This window comes from Otolemur garnettii, unplaced genomic scaffold (assembly GCF_000181295.1).
Source record: "Otolemur garnettii isolate 467f Iridium unplaced genomic scaffold, OtoGar3 scaffold00120, whole genome shotgun sequence".
Classification (NCBI taxonomy): domain Eukaryota; kingdom Metazoa; phylum Chordata; class Mammalia; order Primates; family Galagidae; genus Otolemur; species Otolemur garnettii.
The window spans coordinates 906,365-928,257 of record NW_003852515.1 but is presented as its reverse complement, the minus strand read 5'-3'; the positions used below and the strand labels follow the sequence as shown (position 1 = coordinate 928,257).

The 21,893-nt window shown below is 40.4% G+C and overlaps 1 protein-coding gene across 2 annotated transcripts in view; it reads left to right on the top strand.

Annotated features, from left to right (window-relative positions):
* RXFP2 (relaxin/insulin like family peptide receptor 2) overlaps positions 1 to 21,893 on the top strand; it is a 58,106-nt gene that overhangs the window by 34,361 nt on the left and 1,852 nt on the right. Inside the window, exons 8-17 of one of the 2 annotated variants that reach the window (XM_003797633.2) lie at positions 1,293 to 1,364; positions 2,424 to 2,495; positions 5,720 to 5,791; positions 6,717 to 6,788; positions 7,682 to 7,753; positions 7,871 to 7,942; positions 10,768 to 10,839; positions 13,437 to 13,666; positions 14,309 to 14,719; positions 18,011 to 18,229. In XM_003797633.2, the coding sequence (XP_003797681.2) occupies positions 1,293 to 1,364; positions 2,424 to 2,495; positions 5,720 to 5,791; positions 6,717 to 6,788; positions 7,682 to 7,753; positions 7,871 to 7,942; positions 10,768 to 10,839; positions 13,437 to 13,666; positions 14,309 to 14,719; positions 18,011 to 18,229 (1,364 nt within the window). The remainder of the gene's footprint in view (positions 1 to 1,292; positions 1,365 to 2,423; positions 2,496 to 5,719; positions 5,792 to 6,716; positions 6,789 to 7,681; positions 7,754 to 7,870; positions 7,943 to 10,767; positions 10,840 to 13,436; positions 13,667 to 14,308; positions 14,720 to 18,010; positions 18,230 to 21,893) is intronic. The other variant, XM_012810006.1, reaches the window with a different exon arrangement.

Here is a 21,893-nt window from a genome sequence, read left to right as displayed (position 1 = left end):
ATTCAGACAATGACATGCCTAGTGGTAGTTATATGAAAGGAAGCTGGCCGTGTTTATCCAGGCGGCCTTCTGAGCCCAGCATGACCTTGCTAACCCATCCATCCATCCAGTGTTCACCAGGGGCAGGTTTCCTCAATCTTGGCACATTGGCATTTTGGCTCACAGAATTCTTGGCTCTAATGGAGGTGCTGGGAGAGGGTATGTCCAGTGCACTATCGGACAATTGGTGCCATCTGTGACCTCTACTCACTGGAAGCCGTGGTCCACCTGAAGAGTTGTTACAACTCAGAATGTCTCCAGACATTGCCAAATGCCCCATGGGAGGAAAAGCTATGCTCCATTAAAAACCATTAAAAACCACTGACCTACAGAGTGAGCAAGTTAAGAATTTATTCTGATTTCTAGAGCATCAGAAACAAGGCAAGAAACATAGTAGCTCATGGTATTTCACCACTTCCCAGGCTGAGCCACCAGCAAGGAGTCTCACATCAGATGTCTGTGTTTAGAAAAATAAGCAAAGGCAGTTAAAAGTTTCTCTGTGTTGTTTGCTCATTTTCTGCAAGTTGGCCTGATCTGCTGAAAAAATCCAAGGTTTCAGTTTCCTCCGGCACCTCGTGTGTGCCTGGCCCCATGCTAAATCTTCCTGGGCCTCTATTTTCTCATCTGTAAATTATTAAAATTTATTTTTAGAGCAACGTTATAAAGATTATATCACGTAGCAAATAATAACAAGAAAGAAAACCTGTCTAATTTCTTCTACCAAAACACAGTGAAAAACAGTGGCTTGAATTATACGTGTGTTCTCAGTCTTTCACCTACAAAGCTCCTTATGAATGTTTTGGCAGCAATTCATTCATTTGTACAGATCTTGTTGAATAAATCATGTAAGCACTGTGAGACCAAAGAATTTTCTTAAGAATTTTATTTTCATTCATTCTTTATTCAGTAAATCAGTAGATTAGAACATTTGTGGAGCCCACATTCAGTTATGTGCCGCTGTGGTGCTGGACCCAGGGGCCCAGCCAGGGGGAGATGGATGCAGAAGAAGAAAGTAAACAATCAGGACCCAATTCAATAAGTTCTGGGAAGGGATTTGTAGGACTCTGGAGGAAAGAGTTGCTCCAACCATAGGATGAAGGAAATACTCTCAGGGAAGGGACACCTGAGCCACGTGTGGAAGGACAGGAAGGCGTCGGTGGGTGGGGAAGGGTTGTCAAAGCCTTTTATTCTTTTTCCTGGTTTTATTTGACAAATATCTCTATTTGAGGGATGTTCTTAATGTGTTTTGTCAGAATTCTAGATGACAATCCAATCACCAGAATTTCACAGCGGTTGTTTACTGGCTTAAATTCCTTGTTTTTCCTGTAAGTATTCATCAACCTTTCAATACGTTGGTCTATCTATTACAGCTATATGTAGCAGTAGCTTACAAAAAGAGCTTTAAAAGAAACCAAGCCTATTAAAATTTTTATTAATTGAAACCTCTCCTGTGTTTCCAGCCACAGTTACTGTCACTACTTCTTTGCCAAGGCTCAACCATGGAACAGCCAAATTATAATGTGTATTTTAAGCCTACTAGTTGGTTTTTTTAACCCCTAAAGGGGGTTAAAAATTTCCTTTAGTCCTGAAGCATGGTTTATTTTCAGTGGTTGACCAAAGTTAGTATTCATTTTTATATCCTAACTACATTTATATTTATGAGAATATCCCAGGAGGTCAACTCCACCTCCATCTTTAGCAAAGGAAAATGTGCCTTTGCCCAGCAAGAATCACTGAAAATTCCAAAATCTTTGTCCTACAAAGATAGCTATTCTCATAATCATATTTTTACTGTTTATTAATACACTGGAATGATTTATCAATAGGGGATTATTATGGTCCTTTACAGTTGATCATATAGCATCATTATTTTCCAATTTGCCAAAAGGGACCACAATAACATAAATTAATCATGCAGTTTAACATGCTCATGAGTTATTTTCTTTCCCTAAATTACCCCCATCACTTCTTAGTGATGCAGTTTCCAAAGAGGTCCTTTAATGTTATAAATGATTAATGACTCCCAAAGGAAGAAACTAACTTTTGATGTATGGCACAGGAAATGATTACATATGTGACGTTTACAGGGGAAATGGCCATAAACTTAAAAATTATTACCCAATATGTACTTTTGTTTCATCTCATAAAATTAAACTATATAACATTTATTACCAAGATACATTCGGTTTCTTTGACAACATCTGTTCCCTAATCCTGGCCATACACATATTTAAAGAGCATTTTGCAGGAGAAGTTATGTACAAATTCTTCATCTTGATAGATTGATTTTAGCATACAAATTATCAAATTGTAGAATAATAAAAAATACTGTCTTTAAAATGGCACGTCATTTTTGTTTCTAATAATATTTTCTTTGTGTAAAGGTCTATGGTTAACAACTACTTAGATGCTCTTCCCAAGCAGATGTGTACCCAAATGCCTCAACTCAACTGGATGTGAGTATTCGTTTAGGATTTAATTTGTTATTTGTCCAGATCAGGGAGACGAGCCCCAAAGTTAATTCAAGATTACCTTAAAAGTCCATCTAGAACTTACTTCCAAAACCAAAATCTGATCATATCTCCCCACTTTAAAAATCCTTTCAGAGTTCCCAAAGGTGTGAGAGTGAAGTTCAGTCTTTCCCCTCAAGGATCCCTCTCATCTCTTCCCCTGCTCCTCCTGCACACACCTCTTTCTTCTGCGTGCATAAAATTAGTGTTCCTACAATCAGTTCCCTAAGTATATACTGTTTCTTAAACTCAAAAAGTCTATCTCCCTTAGCTTTTCTTGGCTAACTTCATCATTTCCTTCAAGTCAATCTAAACGTCACCTTCAGAAAGCTATTCCTGACACACCAGCCAGTTTCAGCAGCTGCCTTTGTCCTCCCTTTACATCTACCCTGCACCAGATTTCTACACCTCACACCTACATCAGGGCAGCACATCATGTAATCATTGGGTTGCATCATGCAATCATTGGCTTGCATCATATTATCATTGGCTTACATCATGTAATCGTTGAGTTGCTTGCTTGTCTCTCACATATCGTTCTAGAAGTTTTGTAAGGGCAGAAACTTGTCAAAGGATGTGCACACTGACATTACAAGAACAATGACCAGCATGTGATGGGTGCTCAGTGAACTTTTGCAGGCTGCATGTGCTACACCATTTCTACTCCTTGTTAGCTTGTAACCAACACCTGTTCAAAACAATCATTTTGGTTACATCTTGGCTTCACCACCACTACCCACGCTCCTCCATTACATGCACCTTCAGGGCCTTCTGCAGCAACCAGGGTTGGCCATTGGATTCTGCCCCATGACAATCCTGATTGTATCACCCTCAGAATTCTTCCCGTGATCAAATCAGAGAACTCTATATCCGTAAAATGATAAAAGTGTAGTATCTCAGCTTTTGATTCTCCCTGAACTAACCTCAAATTTTCTTCTTATTGCACTATTACAGGGTGATGTGTTTATTTACTGATTTTTATTTGTATGTACTTATTTATGTATCTGTCTGTTATTAAGAGATTTTAAAGCAATAGAAATCCCACATGAGTGTGCCACTATTAAAAATGGAAACAGCGAGCTGAAAATCACAGACCAAAACTCATTAACAAGTGAAAAGAAGGTACTTAGAAACTAAACAACTGTATATATAGCCGCAGTGGAAACGAACAGGAAATATAGCAGAATGGTGTCAGGAGCCCCACCTTCTCTCCCTCCCCAAAATGTGCACAAACACCAGCAGGAGATTAGGAACCCTGGCCCCTGGCTCCTGAGATTCCCATTTTCACTGTAGGCTCCCACAAACACTAGGGGGAAAGCAGACACCCACTGAAAATGCACAGTCAGCAGAAGGGCCTGATCACAAATGGAAGAGGGTCTCTAAATGCAGAGGATAAAAAGCTGAGGGCTCAGGCCCAGATGGCTCCAGCTTAAAGGCAGGAGAAAACCCACCCCGGGAAGGCTCCTCCTCCCCCACTGGCGATCAAGTTCAACCATTACCCTCATAACGCCAAAGTGTCATATTTGTGGAAACATGAAAAATATTTTTACCATTCTACTTAACTGTATTTGGATTTTTAAGAAAAGTCCCGTGTTTATTATTTTTAATCACACTATATTGAGTAAAAATATATAGACAGGGCTCCCATAAGAATTTCCAAGATGTCTTTAAAATAAGATTTAAAGGGAAATGACACAGGGGTTGACAATTTTAGCGTGACCATGAGAAAAATTCAGGAGCAGAAAAATAGTGGGGGAAGATTGTAGGAAGATAACGGTTAAAAAAAGTTAGGAACTTGGCAGAAAAGTCGACTTTTTCTTGTTGCCCTGCACTACTCAAAGCCGGAATGTCAGAGTGTTCCGAGGCATTACTCAAGCACGTGGGGTGCCCTAGTCCTGGGGAATCACCGGGCAGGATGCACTGTCCCCACCCACGCTTCTCCAGCGTCAGCCTGCGTCATTCACAACCGGAGGACTTGCTCACACACAGACGGCTGGACTCAGTACTAGAGTTTCTGATTCACTAAGTCTGGGGCGAGAATCTACATTTCTAGCAAGTTCCACGTGGCACTGAGCCTGCATCCCTGTTCTCTGGCAATCTGAGCACATTCGGCATTAGAGTTCTTCGGGCTTCTATAGAAAGAGCCTGTGTTTTGGCATCACACAGATTTCCTATCCTGACTCTCGTGTTCAGTATATGCAAGATAACTTTGGCCTCAGTTTCTCTTACGGCAAAAATAGAGACACTACCTGATGCTGGGGAGAATGTGAGAATATAATGACTAACAAATCCATGAACACAGCAGTTAAGTTTCGAGGCTTTAGATTCTAACAGATCTTTCAGGGCAGTTCTACCACTTATGAGCTGTGTGGCCAGAAACGAATCTCTATGAGCCTCGGATTTCTTTAATGATAAGTGGGGGCGATGACACACACCCCCCCCAGGGCTGTGTGATGTGTACACACCACACTGACACTGTCAAAGTCCAGTGGATGGGAGTTTATGATGGGCTGGGCAATGTATAACTAATAGTGGGCTATTAGGCACAGAAAGGCGCCCACTTGCTATATTTGAGGCCACAGTTTGGAACTGTTGCATCAAGAAAAAAGTATCTCTTGGCTTGGCACCCATAGCTCAGCAGTTAGGGCACCAGCCATATACACAGGGGCTGGTGCGTTTGAACCTGTCCTGGGACTGCTAGACAACAATGACAACTACAAAAAATAATAATAATAAAAAAAAATAGCCGGGCATTGTGGCAAGTGCCTTTAGTCCCAGCTACTTGGAGGCTGAGGCAAGAGAATCACTTAAGCCCAAGAGTTTGAGGGTGCTGTGAGTTGTGACACCAGGGTACTCTATTGAGGGTGACATAGTGAGACTCTGACTCAAAAAGGGGGGGGGGCAGTATCTCTAAAGTTTAGAGTCTCATGTGGCTTCCCAGATCCTTGAATTTGGCCTTTTGACTAAATTGAAATTCCAGAAAACAAATCTTTTTACCAAATCCTTTTACTAAAAGGATTTATTCTGTGAAGTTTGAATTCAGTCGAGGGGCCACACTTGGGGATCCAGAAGTCCACATGTGTCCTTGAGTCTGCGAGTCCCTTGCCCCTGCGTCTAAATATACTATTTGTACAAACATATTAAAAATAGTTTTCTTCCATGACTTTCAGGGATGTGGAAGGCAATCGGATAAAACATCTTACGAATTCCACCTTTCTGTCATGCGATTCCCTCACAGTGCTGTAAGTATGCAAGGAAATGAGTGGAAACTCAAGAGATTTGGAAATTAAAAAAGAAAAAACATTGACCAAAATAATTACACAGTGTTTCGTTTACAGCACTGGTCTGAAACTGCAATACTAGAAATGATCACATTGACTTATTGATCTGGGGGTTGGGAGCTGAGTCTTAAGTTGCCCACCAGTAGGACTCCAGCCACCCTCCCTGTTTTAAGGGCAGTCATTAGTTCTGTGATCTTCTCAGCTGAAATGGTACCTGGAAGTTCCAGTTTTCTAACCCCACAGTCACCAATGAAATAAAATAACATATGTGGAAGTGTTCAGCTGTACAATAATTAGCTGTTATGTCCAGTGACTTTTATCACTGGATGTCCTACTCTATAAAGAAAAAAGTTATAATTTTGTGCTAAAAGAAAAAAAATCTAATATATCCTGATTGGCCAAATATTCTGACTGGTGATTGTGGCTGCTGATTATGATATTTGGGGGAGGGAGTGGCAGGAAGATAGCTGGATCAGTCAATTGGGACATCTGCCCTGGTAAGCTTCAAAACAAGTGTTTTGGTTTCATTGTAATTAATAGTTTTCCACATATAGTGAGCACACTGCAATGTTTGTCGATTGGATGGGTGATTGGAAAAAGGACAAAAAAGGAAAATTAGAAAGAGACGTGTTCTAAAATAATCGGAATCCAAATCAAAAAATGCAGTTTTGAAGACCACACTCAGCACCTCAAATTGCTCAGTTCCTGGATAGAATGTGGGGTTGTCCTTGGTGAGAAACTCCTACCTTAGGTTCTACACTGAAAGACGCCTTAGAGACTTCAAAGCAGGGTTACTAAATTATGCCAGATCAGTGGCGCCTCCCAATGAGAATTGGTTGCTACAGCAGACGCGAACCCACGTGCTGATTCTCACCATGTCTTACAGGTTTCTGCCTAGAAATCAAATTGATTTTGTTCCAGAGAAGACATTTTCTTCATTAAAAAATTTAGGAGAACTGTAAGTAGCGTCGTCTACTAGGAAAATATGATTGCTTTTTCTAAGATTATAAATTTACCTGACTAGTGAGACTGCTTTTCCACTAGTAGCAATCAAAATCCTGTAGACTATTGGATATTATCAAAACAATTAAGAAAACCAGCATTATCCTAAGGTCCAAAGCACATGCAAGTCGGACAGTGGGCTAAACAGATTTGGCCTACCACTAGTTTCTCTACTACTTTCTTTGGGCAATTTTATATATGTGTGTGTTTGGGAGTAAATAAGTTTTCCATAGCCTCTTAAATGCAGAGATTATTTCTCTCTAGTGGTTTGGGGAGCAACCCAGAACAAACAAGAGCGTGTTCAACTCTCAATGTCTTCTGCAAAAATATCCCTATATAAGGGTATGTTAAAAATGTGTGAACTTATTTGTTCAAGAGTGTCTGGGCAGATGCTAAGTGGCCAACGCAATCTTAGTTGAAGTGCAAAATAAATACAAGATGTAAGATTTGACCTCAAAAGGCTTAGTTGGATAAACAAGAGATCATATATATGAATGAAGCAAGCCGGAATCACAGAAGTTTGACCTGTTAAGGTTGTACAAAGAGTACCTAAAACAGAGGAAATTAGTCAACATAGCTACTAAAGCCAGGTTGAAAATGCGTTGGAGAGGGGTGAGAGGAAATTCCAGACAGGAACTGGATGAGCGCAAAGTCTCATATCTGTAAGTGACGAAAGCATGCCCATTTATTTGGCTGACAGATGGCCTTGTTGTGTAACAAGTTACCAGGTTGGTTAAATGATATTCACATTTTCTGTTACGTCAAATGGGATGATGAGAATTGTGAGGAGTAGTAAATATGTCATTTATTTCCAATATAATTGCTTTGGATTTTTACTGTCACCAACAGGGATCTGTCTAGCAATATGATAACGGAGCTACCACCCCACCTTTTTAAAGACCTGAAGCTTCTACAAAAACTGTAAGTTCTCATCATAATCAGATTACTCACCATAATCAGATTTAAATGGTAACATCTTGAGCTTCTAAACTAATAACACCCTCGTGCTTTTTCCTTCTAATGGTTAAAAAAAAAAAGGAACCTGTCGTCCAATCCTCTTTTGTATCTCCACAAGAACCAGTTTGAAAGTCTTAAACAACTTCAGTCTCTGTAAGTGAACTATTATAATTACGCTGATTATAATATTAGTGGAAGTACTTTGCTTAGAGACGCATTTGTTTTTAAGTGAGTATTTCACAGGCAGAGCATGCTTTCTCAGACTGTTATGAATGTCATTGTTGCCATCAAGTACGTGCTGAGCCTCATTCTCTACCATTCAACATGCACAGCCCATTTCTGTGTTGGAGGATACCATAGCTCCTTCTCAAAAACTGGATTCATATGGCAAAATAGCATCCTACAGTTTTCCAAAGAATTAAATTTTCAATAGTTTTGTGACTTAAAGGTTGGTAAAAATAAATTCTGTGATACTTGCCTGCTTTTTCCTTTTCCCTTTCTTATAGAACCTGTTTGATATCTGTCTACAGTATATGCTTTTCAGTTTTTGAGAAGTGTAGGAAAAAATTATCCCACAAATATGAACATTTGGACAATGGATTTGCATGGTGTTCTAAAATTTCAACCCTATTATGTTTTAGTGATGTCAAGAATTTGACCACTTGCCCTTTGAACCTCATGTTTCCTTTCCCATGGTTGGCTATTGCTGGCTAAAGTATGTTCGTTTGCAAGACCAAGAGCATATTACATTACCAGATTTCAACCTGAAGTATTTCTTCATTTAACTCTAAAGGCCAATCCTTAATAACACTTTTCATTCTTGCTAAATAGTTTTCTATTGGAAATTAATACAAGATTTAGGTGCTCTCTCTCAACAGATATGAGTGGACATCCATTGATGAAAAAGACTTAGTCCTTGCTCCCAAGAAGCTAGAATATTAAAAAACTCAAAATATAAATAACCTATTTTTTTTAATTAGAAGAACACACTTCAGGATGTGGACATGATTCTCCCCTTCACTCACCACAGACCACATTTCTGAAAGCCAGAATATCAAGGCCCCACATGATACCTGAAAGTCAAAGTAGCAATATGTACTCCATTCTTTTCTGTCTTTGCACCTAAGATTTATTTATACATTTATTTCACAAACCTTTTTGGCTACCGTAAAGGTAGCCATAGTCAGGAGAGAGTGGCCTCTGTTCTTTAGGACTCTACGGAGGATTGACCAAATAAACACACAATCTGCATAGAGCTAAAGCTGTAATGAGTCTAGGATAGTGCTAGAGCATAAAAGGGAAAAGGAGGGGAGGGGAAGAGGGCCTCCTTCTTACCAAAGAGGCCATGTGACAATTCAGCAATATAACATGTGGGTCGCTATGAAAGTTTTGAGACTGTTATGGGCCATCATTTCACATCCAGGAAACACAGTCAGCTGTGTCCTTTCTGATTCACCTGTTCAGGTTTCAACTTGCTCGGTTTAGTGGTGTTGCTGGGAGGGTTGCATTCGTCTCCGTATCTGATTCTTTTATATTTCTTGATTTTTGTGTATCTCAGAACTTTCATAGTGACCTGGTAAGACTTATTGACCAAAGGAAAATTCAGAACCATGTTGATAAACTCTGATTCATATTAGCCAAAGAGAAACCAAGTGAGAATAAGATATCTTTCCAAATAAACATTGAAAGCAAAAGGCTTCTATCTTTTTGATAGAAGATTGTCGCCTCTCCATCTGCTGCCTCAAGAACATGGAAGCTCTTAATTCACGCTTCAAAGTATACACATTTGTAAACAGTTTCTGGGTAAACTAAGAGTATGAAAGTGATGACTGGAGCCCTCTGAGGCCATTTTATGGGGCCTGGAGGAATCAAAAAGTTATGCTTTCCACTGCTGTCTTCTATTAGAAAACGACTGTCCTGAATTACAGCTCCTCTTGCTACCTCCATGGTTTCCCATCCTATAAACACATCAGATGGAAAGAAATGATTATATTTGAATTAAAATTCCTACCAGAGGAGTGGCTTACTCTTATAATCGTATCACTTTGGAAAGCCAAGGAGGCAGAAAGATCTCATGAGGCCAGGAATTTGATACCAGCCTAGGCACTAGCAAGACCCTGTATCCACAAAACGTAGCCAAAGTTAATGGCTTGTTCCTGTAATCTCAGTTACTCGGGATGCTGAGGTAAGAAGAATGCATGAACCCAGGAGTTTAAAGTTGCATTGAGCTCTAATGATGCCACTGCACTCTAACCTGGGCAACAGAGTAAGACCCTATCTAAAGAAATAAATAAGTAAACAATCAATCCAGGTTCTCACCAATCTCATTTCAGGATGCTTTCAGATTAGCAATATCAGTTCCGGAACCAAACCCTTTAACTATCCTGGCATTGTTTTAAAAATCAAACAACAGAGCCAATTTTGTGTCACACAAATCATCACTGCTCTTTTGAAATGAAAGAAATGAATGAACCTGTTCTATTAGACTGTAATTCTGCATGTGAAGTGGCAAAAATCAGCTCCAACTGGCTGGGCGCAGTGGCTCACACCTGTAATCCCAGCACACTGGAAGGCTGAGGCCAGTGAATCGCTTGACCTCAGGAGTTTGAAACAAGCCTGAGCAAAAGGCAGACCCCATCTCTAAAAATAGCTGGGTGTTGTGGAGGGTACCTATAGTCCCAGCTACTTGAGAGGCTGAGCCCAGGAATTTGAGGTTGCTGTGAGCTGTCATCCCACAGGCACTCTACTGAGGACAACAAAGTGAGTCTCTGTCTCACAATTAAAAAAAAAAAAACTTAGCTCCAATTTATAGGTGAAAAAAATGGCAATTTTCTAAGATACTGTACTGTAAACTTTTCATCCTATTTTGAACTGGAAACATGTGAATCATGAAGTGTTATATTTCAGATGTGACGAAGAGTGCAATTATTAAAATATTTATTCTTAAAAACATTAAACTTGTTGTCCCTATTTTCCAGAGACCTGGAAAGGATAGAGATTCCATATATAAACACACAAATGTTTCAACCCATGAAGAATCTTTCTCACATGTATGTATGTATAAAGAGTGGAGTAGGAAGCATGGTGAAATGTTTCAATGTTCTCATGTAAACTGTCTAATGTATCACTGCAATGTGTTTATATGCAACAAAAGTTTTTATTGAGAGCTTTTTAATTTTGTCACCTTTGGTCCCTGTCAAATAGAGTTCAATATTATGATGTGCCGATATGAATGACCCTTCTCTCTGGAAACACGATGTTTATCCAATTGAGGTCCAATAAGAGATCAGGGTACCAGAATGCCACATATTACACAAGATGAAGTCACTGGCTAAGTGGTACTCAGGCGACCTGGAAACATAATTCACTTCACATGAATGAGCAGTCGGCTTCTCTAAGATTTGAGCCCTTAGCAAGAAAGGTGCTATATAAATTCCAGGTGTTGTTACTGTTACTAAGTGCACTACAAAGAGGTAATTCATCTTTATAATAGTTTTGATAAGTCACTTTAATATATTTGGCTAAAGTGCACTTATGTAAGTTGTGTTAATATATGTGTTTATAACATGATCATTTCTTTATCAAATGTGTAATCTGTATTCATGATTTCAAAAGATTAACCATTGTCATCCACAAAAATAGGGAGGCTTCAATGTGAGGTTACAAGTTTGGTGCGGCAGGTGAATGACAAGGTTGATATGAAGGTGCTCTTTTGGGAGAACATTTCACTTATGTCTGTGCAGCAGGTGTGATTACTAAACGACAGGATTTGATGCATAGCTGCGTGATTTTGTTAATTTCTTTTTCTGAGGCACCATTAGCTAAATATTTAATAAGCCTATCATCTCCTTATTCCAGGAAGAATGTGAGGTCTTCTTAGAATAGAGAAACTCAACCTTTTTAGAACCTGATGGAAAAGGTGCTATTTTAAATGTAGACATCAGGTCAAGGTCAGGAAATGCCCAACAATGAACAGAAAACACATCAGCTTAGTTACCTTCCTCGTAAGTGACCTACATAGCCTTCTTGCACTCTCCTTGCCCTTCACTTATTGGAACACCTGCACCTCATCTCCCTTGTCCCTTCCACCCCATGGGCCAGTGGGAGGGAGGTTGAACCACTGAGAGACCCTTGGTGGCTCTAGCTGAAGACAGAGGACATAATGGAATCCTGAAGGAGCGAAGAGGTCAAACCTCTTGTGTGCACCAGGGACTCCAGGGAAGGAGAAGAAAATAAGAGCGTTAGAGGTCAAGTTCCTTTCATTGGATGCTGGGTTATTAGGAAGCCGACTGCCAGTTAATTGAGGGTGGAGCTTGCCTCTTATTGCTCTACCTGACACACTCAGCACTTAATGATCCAGGAAGTATTTGTTGAATCTTTGCATGTGCCAGGCGCTGTTTTAGATGCTAGAGACACAGTGAGGAACAAGAGTGAGAGCGTCTGTGTGAAGGAGCTTCCACTTAGCTTTAAGAGCCAGAGAGTAAATGAGTAAGTGCCGCAGAGATAAGGTCAGCGAGATGAGGATGGAAGGAGAACCAAGGTGGCTTAAATGGAAGTCAGAGTGAGATGACAGACATTTGAGCAGATCTGAATGGAGAGGGAGCAACCCCGGCAACATTCGGAGAAGAACCTTCCAGGCAGGGGGGAAACAAAAGCGAGGTTCTGACAAAGGCTGGAGTCTGGCTTCTGAGGGTTAGAAGGCCAGAGTGTCTGGGTAGGGCAAGGGTGCAAGGCAGGAGGCGAGGCGGCTCGAGCAGCCAAGGCTCCATCATACAAGGCCTTGATGTGGTGGCGAAGTAAAGCTTTGTTTAACTTTTTGGTCTAAAAACTGAATTGGAAGATGACAGAAAAAAATGGATTGGACGGAGAGGAAAGAACAGAGAAAGGAACTGAAAGAGGTAATAAAAGAATAAAAATAGAATGAGTTTTTTGAAAGAAAATCCCAAACACGCGGGTTTATGGGATAACAATAAGATAAATGACCTTGCCAATTCCAGTACTTCAGGATTCCCCGTGCCCAGATCATAACTACACTGACCACAAACAAACCTATACTTCCCCCTGAAATTGTTTAAGTCTTTTGAGACCCTAATAAGATTAAAAATGCACGTTTAAGGCGGCTGCTTCACCTCCCCAGCCCCAGTGAGACTAACTTTTCCCGATCTCAGAGAACCTCCCTTCCTCCCCATGCCAAGGAGAAAGAGAGAGTTGAAATGAGTAAACCTCAGGACGTAGAGCTCAGGACCAGGCAGGAACGTTTTAGCTGAGCTATAGGAGGATCTCTACATCCCAAACCCAAGCCCCTGAATGTGTTTGAGAAATCAATTGAACCATGATAATCTACTTTTTATAATACCTTGCAGAATAATCTAATGTGACATGAAAAAAAATAGTCTCTGAGATTTCAAACTTTCATGTCCTCCCCTACCCTCCTCAGCCAAGCCACTGAATTTCTACGTCCCCTTCTTTAAAAGGACACTGCCTAATATGTAATGAAACACTCTCCAATTATGTAAACACTACTAAACCAGAATAAATAAAGGCAGTGAAGTTGCGTACCTAGCATAGAGTTGCAGCCCAGCGAGGATTGCAACTGCAGGTTCTGTATCATTACTATGAAATGACTCTTCTTTTCCCTTTGATTTAGTTATTTCAAAAACTTTCGATACTGCTCCTATGCTCCCCACGTCCGAATATGTATGCCCTTGACTGACGGCATTTCTTCATTTGAGGACCTCTTGGCTAACAATATCCTCAGAATATTTGTCTGGGTTATAGCTTTCATTACCTGCTTTGGAAATCTTTTTGTCATTGGCATGAGATCTTTCATTAAAGCTGAAAATACAACTCACGCTATGTCCATCAAAATCCTCTGTTGTAAGTATGTTTCCTATAAAAACAGATTTAGGATATCTTCCATGAGTGAGCTGTGTTCTACGCTGGCTTTCAACAAATGGCATTTGATATGAATTATACATACTGGGCAAATTTTCTTTTCTGAACATAAATCTGTTGACCCTTGTGGGTCTGTTTTAGGACTTTCCCGGGAACTATTCTTGGGGGTTATGTTTTGGAAATGGGATAGCAGAGCTGATGCATAAAGTGATTAGTTATGGGGAAAGTTTTGTGGGTTATAAAACTAAGCTTGTTAATTTCAATCACAATTATACCTGTGCTTCTCAAGCCCAGATAATAATCTTTAATTACATAAATAACATGTTTACTATTTTAAAAAATAGTCCTCCCCCCACCCCACCCCACCTACCCCTGGAAAATTCCCCTTCCCAATTTTTTTAACCATAAAACAAAGACATAGTGTAGAACTATAGAAATTGTATAGCTTTTGAAGCCATTGGTACTCTAGTAGGTGTTTACATTAGTTCATTCAACACAGGATGGATGGAGGAAACAGACCCAATCAGAAAACTAAAATGCTAGAAATAGACTTAGTCAGAAACCTGAAACTGACATGGAAGATGCTGGAAACTATCAACATATATCTCCTTGATTGTTCCACAGGTGCTGACTGCCTGATGGGAGTTTACTTGTTCTTTGTTGGCTTTTTCGACATAAAATACCGAGGCCAATATCAGAAGTATGCCTTGCTGTGGATGGAGAGTCTGCAGTGCCGCCTCCTGGGGTTCCTGGCCATGCTGTCTGCCGAGGTCTCCGTTCTCTTGCTGACCTACTTGACCTTGGAGAAGTTCTTGGTCATTGTCTTCCCCTTCAGTAACATCCGGCCTGGGAAATGGCAGACCTCCCTCATCCTCATTTGCATCTGGATGGCAGGATTTTTAATAGCTGTAATTCCATTTTGGAATGAGGATTATTTTGGAAACTTTTATGGGAAAAATGGAGTATGTTTCCCACTCTATTACGACCAAACAGAAGACATTGGAGGCAATGGGTATTCTCTTGGAATTTTCCTAGGTAAATGATATCTTTCGTTTCCTGGAAAAACATAATTTTGATAGAAATACCGTAAATTACAGCAAAGGTGAATTTGCCCGGTTCAGAAATGAAAGTTCTTGCTATTGTACTTTTTGAAGTGTTTATTAAAAAATTTTATTATAGAGATTTAGTGTGGAAAACAAAGACATACTATCAGGATCTCCGGACGGCCTTTTTATTATCTGAAAGATCCTTTGACTTCATGTTTATACGGATGACTATGAGCTGAAAGAATTCTAGTTGAGTAACTAGTCCTGTCATCCTACCAAGTTATTTGAAATCTTTTTTTCTTTTTTCAATCTAGTTTTGAGTTAAAGAAATAATTTAAAAGTTCTGGAAACTCACTACCAGGAGCTATCTGAATGGAAATACCAGGAGGATTCATTGTCTTTGTCAAATGTAGTTCTTAAGTCAGCAATGTAAAGATGCTTAATAAAACCCTTTCCTTTTCAGTTTTCTTAATTCCTCCTATTCCTAAAGAAGACCCTACAATCTCTTACAAATGAATGACAGTTTAGCCCTTTAAAATTAAAACCTGTTTTTCTATTTTCTAATATGTAACATCCTGCTAAAATTAAGGCCGTTCTCTTTAACTAGGGCAACACTAGGGTATCACTTTGTCTACCCTTAGCGTCTCTTCTCATCCAGGTTGTCCACACGGTCTCTTGTGGTGGTTTCATTATGTGGTTTTCATCAAAAGTTGCCTCTGTTTTCTGTTCCTTCCAGTCTCTACCCACTGCTTTTGTTTGGCTTAAAACCTTCCTGCCTCAACCCTGAGTTATTATGTTAGTCCTTACTGGTCTTTTGACCTCTTGGGCCTTCCTCCTCCTCCCATTTATAATCTCCCTGAGTATCAAAAGGACTGTCTTCACCTCTGCTCGGAGACCTGCAGTGGCTCCCTAGTTCAAGTTCAAACAAGTCCCTTAAGATTCATTGTGAAATAGTTTTTAATTGTTCCAAATTTTTCTCCATCTACTCCTTTTCTTTCTCTTCTGAAAAACAAAACATTGTATTTGCACCATTTGAATACTACTCCTCACTCACCACCCTGTTTGGTAGCTCTCAGTTCACAGATATGTCACTCCTAGGGTATTGTATGTGGCTCTTTGTCTTTCCTCACGACTCAGTTCCTCATTGCTTCTAGCGTAGGCACACTTAAAAATAGAGACCCCCAACACACACACACTCTATGTCATATTAATTGATTCAACAGGTGTTTATTCAGCACCTGCTATAGGCTGTGCACTCTCCTGGGCCCTGGAGATACAACAGACCCAGGCCTCACAGACCTTGCAGACCACAGAGGGGGAGGCAGACAAGTCAACATGCCCTTACATCCCAGGCTGACAAATGCCACCACGGAAGAGCACAGAATATTCTAGGAGGTCTAAACCAGGGAAGCCTTCCCAGAAGAAATGAATCCAAACTGAGGCCCCAAAGATGAGGAGGCATTAGCCAAATGAAGGCAGAGGAGGGTGGCATGAGGGCTGGGTTCCAGGAAAAGACATGGAACATCCAGAGGCCGAAAGCCAGAGAACAGAGCGAGGTGAGGAGCTGACGATGCTCAGGGTGGTGGATCCTACAGTGATGCCATGGAGGTCAGCCTGAGGGGGTTACGTGCCTGAGATATGTATTCCAGACAGATAAAGAGATAGAAATACACCCACACTCACACACAAACACTATCATCATCTATTTGCCTGTGAGAGGAGTCCTAGAGCTCTAAATAAAATATTACTTTTTTCTATTTGAAGATTATGACAATGTACAATTTTAAAATTATTTTTTAATTAAAGAATACTTTAATTTTTAGAGAAAAGTTGCAAGAATAGTACAAGTTTCTATGCACACATCACCCAGTTTCCCCGATTGCTAACATTTTAATTACTACAGTGCAGTTAGAACATACAATTCTGATCCTTTCTGTAAGCCTGTTTTTAGAATTTAGGCCAGAGGAGCATCATTTTATTTTGTGCTTAACTAAACTTGCTGACGAGAGGTCTAATAAGACAAATTAGCTCTATAAAATCCTACCATATAGTGAGATTCCATAGGATGCAAAATGTTCTGGATAAAAATAACAGATCACCTTGAATTTAAAGCATTTTTCCCCTAGACTTCATTCACCTTACATACAAACTACTTTCAAATTATATGCAAATTGTATGCATCCTGTGAGGAATAAGACAATCACTCTTAAGGCTTTTGTTCTAGCAAGAATAAAGCAAACCAAGCAACTAAGAAGTCAGCATTAAAGCAGATATTGATGTTGCGCGAGAACCTTGTAAATATATTTGGTCCCCCCAAAATGATTCAGATAGTTGTATTTTAAACTTTTTCCTTGTTTCTCATTTCTTTTCAAAAATGAGTCTAGAGAGTTCTGAGGCATAGTAGTTTAAATTACTGTAAGAAACCTGTAGAAAAATAAATGAAAATGCATTTTTGTTCTATATATTATTCCTACTTAAGACGAAAAGATATGAGGAACAGTGTTTCTGATGCAATGCTCGTGATAAATTTCAAAGTTATCTTATTCATATTTATAAGATGAGGAAATGGGGTTGTATTTATTTTTAAGACATGTATATGATTGCAGGAACCCCATAAGGTTTGAATTTGCATAGAGCTAAAAACAAAAATAGGTTTTTTTCATACTTTAACAAACCTACTTTCCTTCATGATATGTCAAGATCTAAATTTCAGAGTTCTATAATTCTCCAGACAGGGTTTTTATGTATTTGAAATCTCTTTTTCATCTGGCTAACCTAAGTCCCTTATTTTACTTCCTTGAACTTGGTGTTTTAGCCAAACACCACTGAGTTTATACCAAAAAAAAAAAGTAAAGCTTCTTCCGACTGTCAGTGTAAGAAGCACCGTATTTAACATCTGAGTGCAGGTTGAGCATTCCTAATTTGAAAATTCAAAATGGCCCCAAATCCAGAACCTCCTGAGCACCTGTAATGAGGCCACACAGAGAAAATTCTACACCTGATGCCTTCTGATAGTTCAGTATACACAAACTTTGTTTCATGCACAGAATTATTAAAAAATATTTTTAAAAATAATCATTATTCATTTATGTTTAGACTTGGGTCCCATTCCCAAGATATCGCATTATATATATGCCAATATTCCAAAATCTGAAAAAAATTAAAATCCAAAACACGTCTGCTTTCAAGCACGTCGAGAAGGGATACTGAACCTGGGCCGTGATATGTTTGCTGTTGACTTGCATGCCTGAGATGTTAAAAGGTGCGCTTTTCCCAACAGGTGTGAACTTGCTGGCTTTTCTCATCATTGTGTTTTCCTACATTACTATGTTCTGTTCAATTCAAAAAACCGCCTTGCAGACCGCAGAAGTGAGGAATCACATTGGAAGAGAGGTGGCTATTGCAAATCGTTTCTTTTTTATAGTGTTCTCTGAGGCCATCTGCTGGATTCCTGTATTTGTAGTTAAAATCCTTTCCCTCTTCCGGGTGGAAATACCAGGTCAGTCTCATCTATCATTCTCGAGTACACTGTCCCTTCCTATGCACTTATTTTGATGAGGCCACCATCTAGTATGGTGCCTCTCACCATAAATTCTCCCTCCATACATACCTATGGCTTCGATACAGAGCGTTATTATTTCCTCTGGTGTTTGATGATCGATATTCTACAACAGAAACAGGTGTAGTGGTGCAACCCAGCCAGGAATAATAAAAAACAGGAGTCTGCATGTCCTGCTTCTACTTTGCTAGATAGTGGTTCTTAATCAGGAGTATTCACATTAAAATCTATCTGATACCTGCCCAGGTTCCACCCAGGTCTCTGGATTTAGTCTCTAGGAGCTGAGGCCAATGGATGAGAATTTTGCCACAGCTCCCACTGTGATTCTGATGTACACATACCTGGCTAGTACACATGCCTGATTAGAACCACCAATCTATTCCATGGGCCTAGTCATGAAATGTCACCGGGGACTGTGTGGAGCACTGGATGTCCCCTGGAAGTGTCTCCTCCAAAAGGCCAGGTTCCCAGCAAGCACCCCTATTTTCAACTGGAGAAAACCAGCTTTCATTAGTAGAATTTTGCATGAAGCCCTTTCTAGGATCTAGAGCTATGTCGTGGCCACTGTACAGGGGTTAGCCCAACTCTCAGCAAAGCAGAACTTGGGATCATCTTTGACTCACTGTTTTGGCTGACTGCAAATATACTTGGGGACTTCATCTGGTACAGCAGTTGTGCCTTATTCATCCTGGCACCCTGGTATCAAGCAGGGTGCCTGGCTCATCGAAAGCCCTTACGAAAGAGTGACCACAAACACACAAGTGACAAACAGGTGTAACAGCCTACTTCCCTCTGGCTTATACACAGGCCCTGAGGCCTTGGGCAAAACATCGGCTACATTCACAGCACCCCCTTCACCTACCAGTTTCATTTCCACAGGTATAGATGTCCCTCAGGCCATCTGAGATGGAGAAGTGAAAGTCAGAAGGAGATTGGGACTGAGTATTTGGGAATCTTTCCTGGGTGGTGAGAGCAGATGTCAAAAGGATTTGTGGGTGATCACTCAGGGAGAGCTGGTTGTACTTGAAAAGCAGAGTGAATTAAATATTAACGGCACAGATGTTCACTTGATGAACAGTCTTCCATCTATTACTCCTGCCTGGACATCTCAATTTATACATCCTAATATTTCAAATTCAACACTACTAAAATGTCCATTAACCTTCATTGCTCAAGGAATAAAGCCCAGTAACGCAGGGATTAGTATTTTAATATTTTTTTACCTTCCACCCCCACCCTCCAGGCCAGTTTGAATGATTGGGCAATTTTTTCTTTACTTTTATGATAAGACATCAGTCTTTGCTGAAAGTAGAACCTTTTGCTCCTTCTGCATTTACGTTCAAACCTCTAAGATCTCAGCCTACTAAACACCTCATCTGATCCTTTACTGCTCAGCCCAAATCCTCCCTCTACCACAGTGCCTGTCCTGACTTCTTCTCACCCCACTTCCATCCAAATCAGTTGCTTATTTGCCTCATGTGAACTTCTCATAGTGGCCTTAGTTTTGAATGCATCCCCTGATCCCTTCAGATTGTAAGTTTGGGGAAGAGGGAATCATGTCTTTTTCATCGTTGTATTTTCCACAGTACTTTTCATATAATGTTATTTAATAAATGTTTTACTTATTTATTTATTCATTTATTTTGAGACAGTGTCTCAAGCTGTAGCACTGGGTAGAGTGCCGTGGTATCACAGCTAACAGCAACTTCAAACTCTTGGGCTTAAGCGATTCTCTTGTCTCAGCCTTCCAAGTAGCTGGGGGCTTACAGGTGCCCACTGCAGTGCCCAGCAATTTTTTTTGTTGTTGCAGTTGTCATTGTTGTTTTAGCTGGCCTGGGCCAGGTTTGAACTCGCCAGCCTCGGTGTATGTGGCCAACGCCCTACCTACTGAGCTACAGGCACTACCAATAAATCTTTTTTTAATTGACGAATCTGAACTGGCCCATGAGTAGCAAAATGGAGAGTGGTCTATGTACACATCCATCCCTACCCTGGGCCCTCCACTTCTGTGTACACATCTGCACCCACACCCTGGGCCATCGTGTATCTGGGATGTGAGGAGAGGCAGCCTCATGTGCTGGAAGAGGGACCCAGCACAGGTCAGAAGGAGTCCCAAGTTCCTCTCCCGACCCAGCTGGTGACCCATGGAGGCACCTCACCTCACTGAGACTGTCTAAATGGCCTCTCAAATTTCTTCCAGTGTTAATATTCTATGAATCTGTTAATTCTTTGAGTCTTCTTTTTTCCATAATGATTTGGTAGGTAGAGTTGCTATAACAAAGTACCACAAAAATGTATTTTCTCACAGATCCGGAGGCTAGAAGTTCAAGATCAAAGCGTGATCAGATGTGGTTTCTCCTGAGGCCTCTCAAATCGTGGTATAGATAGCTTTTAATTCCCTGTGTCCTCACCTGGCCTTGCCTCTGTGTGCATCTCTGGTGCTTCTTCCTGTGTCCAGATTTCCTTTTCTCTTAAGGACAGCAGTCAGACTGGCAAGGGCCCACCCTGGTGACTTCATTTAGCTTAGTCACATCTTTAAGGGCCCTGTTTATAAAGATAGTCACATCCGAGGTACTGGGCAGCAAGATTTCAACACATGAATGTGAGGCAACAGGATTCAGCCTGTAACACTCTGGTTTAGAACCACATGTCTAGTGATCAAGGGTATCTGACAGCAGCAGAAATCTCTGTGCCCGTCAGAGAGGCTAAGACACTTCAGATCATGATAAACTTAATACCTCAGTGAGGGAAACTAGAGCAGGAAAAAATATTGTGTGGAAACATTACTGGGCCATGGCCCAGACTTCCTTTACATTTATAGTTGAATACTTCAAGATTTATCTTGAGCACTTTGGTGGACCTAACAGAAAAGCCTTTATTGCACTTGACAGCTTCCATGGCCTTGCGGGAAATGAGCACTCACTGGCCTCATCCCACCCTGTCCCTGCCTTCCAAGAACTCAGGGGTCTACTGGTCATGGTCATCTGGGTCACCCAGAAGATAAGCCGGGTTTAGCCCTCCTTTCTCAAATTACAGAGTGAAAGGGGAGTGTCACTCAGAGGGAAACTTCCATGTGGAACTTAGGCAGACTATAAAAGCAGGGACCTTCAGGCATTGTTCTCTATCAGGATGAGGTGGGATTAATGATCACAATTCCCTTTGGGGTCACAACAGACAAAAAGCAACTCACTGTTTCTTTCTTCAATCATAAATAGATTTCTTCAGATTATCTCATTTAAAAAAATATATAAAACTATTTAACAAGTCTAAGATAGGATAAAACAGATTTTTTTTCTATCATCTTCTTTTCAGTTAAAAAAAAATAAGGACGAGAAAGCAGGGGATAGGGAAAGAGGAAGGCAAATATATGCAAAGAAAGAAACAGAGAGAGGAAAGGAGGAAAGAGACGGGGAGGTAAGGTCAGATAGGAGAAGAGATGGGGAAGAAAGAGAGGTAAGAGACAAAGTAACTGTTGTTAACAGATAAGAGAATTACAGGCTGGAGAGGGTGGCAAGGGGCCAGAGGACAGTGAGAGAAAGCATCTCTGGCCTTTCTTGCCAGCTTTTCCGTGGAGCTAGTTCTTTGAAATTGTGAGGATGTGAGA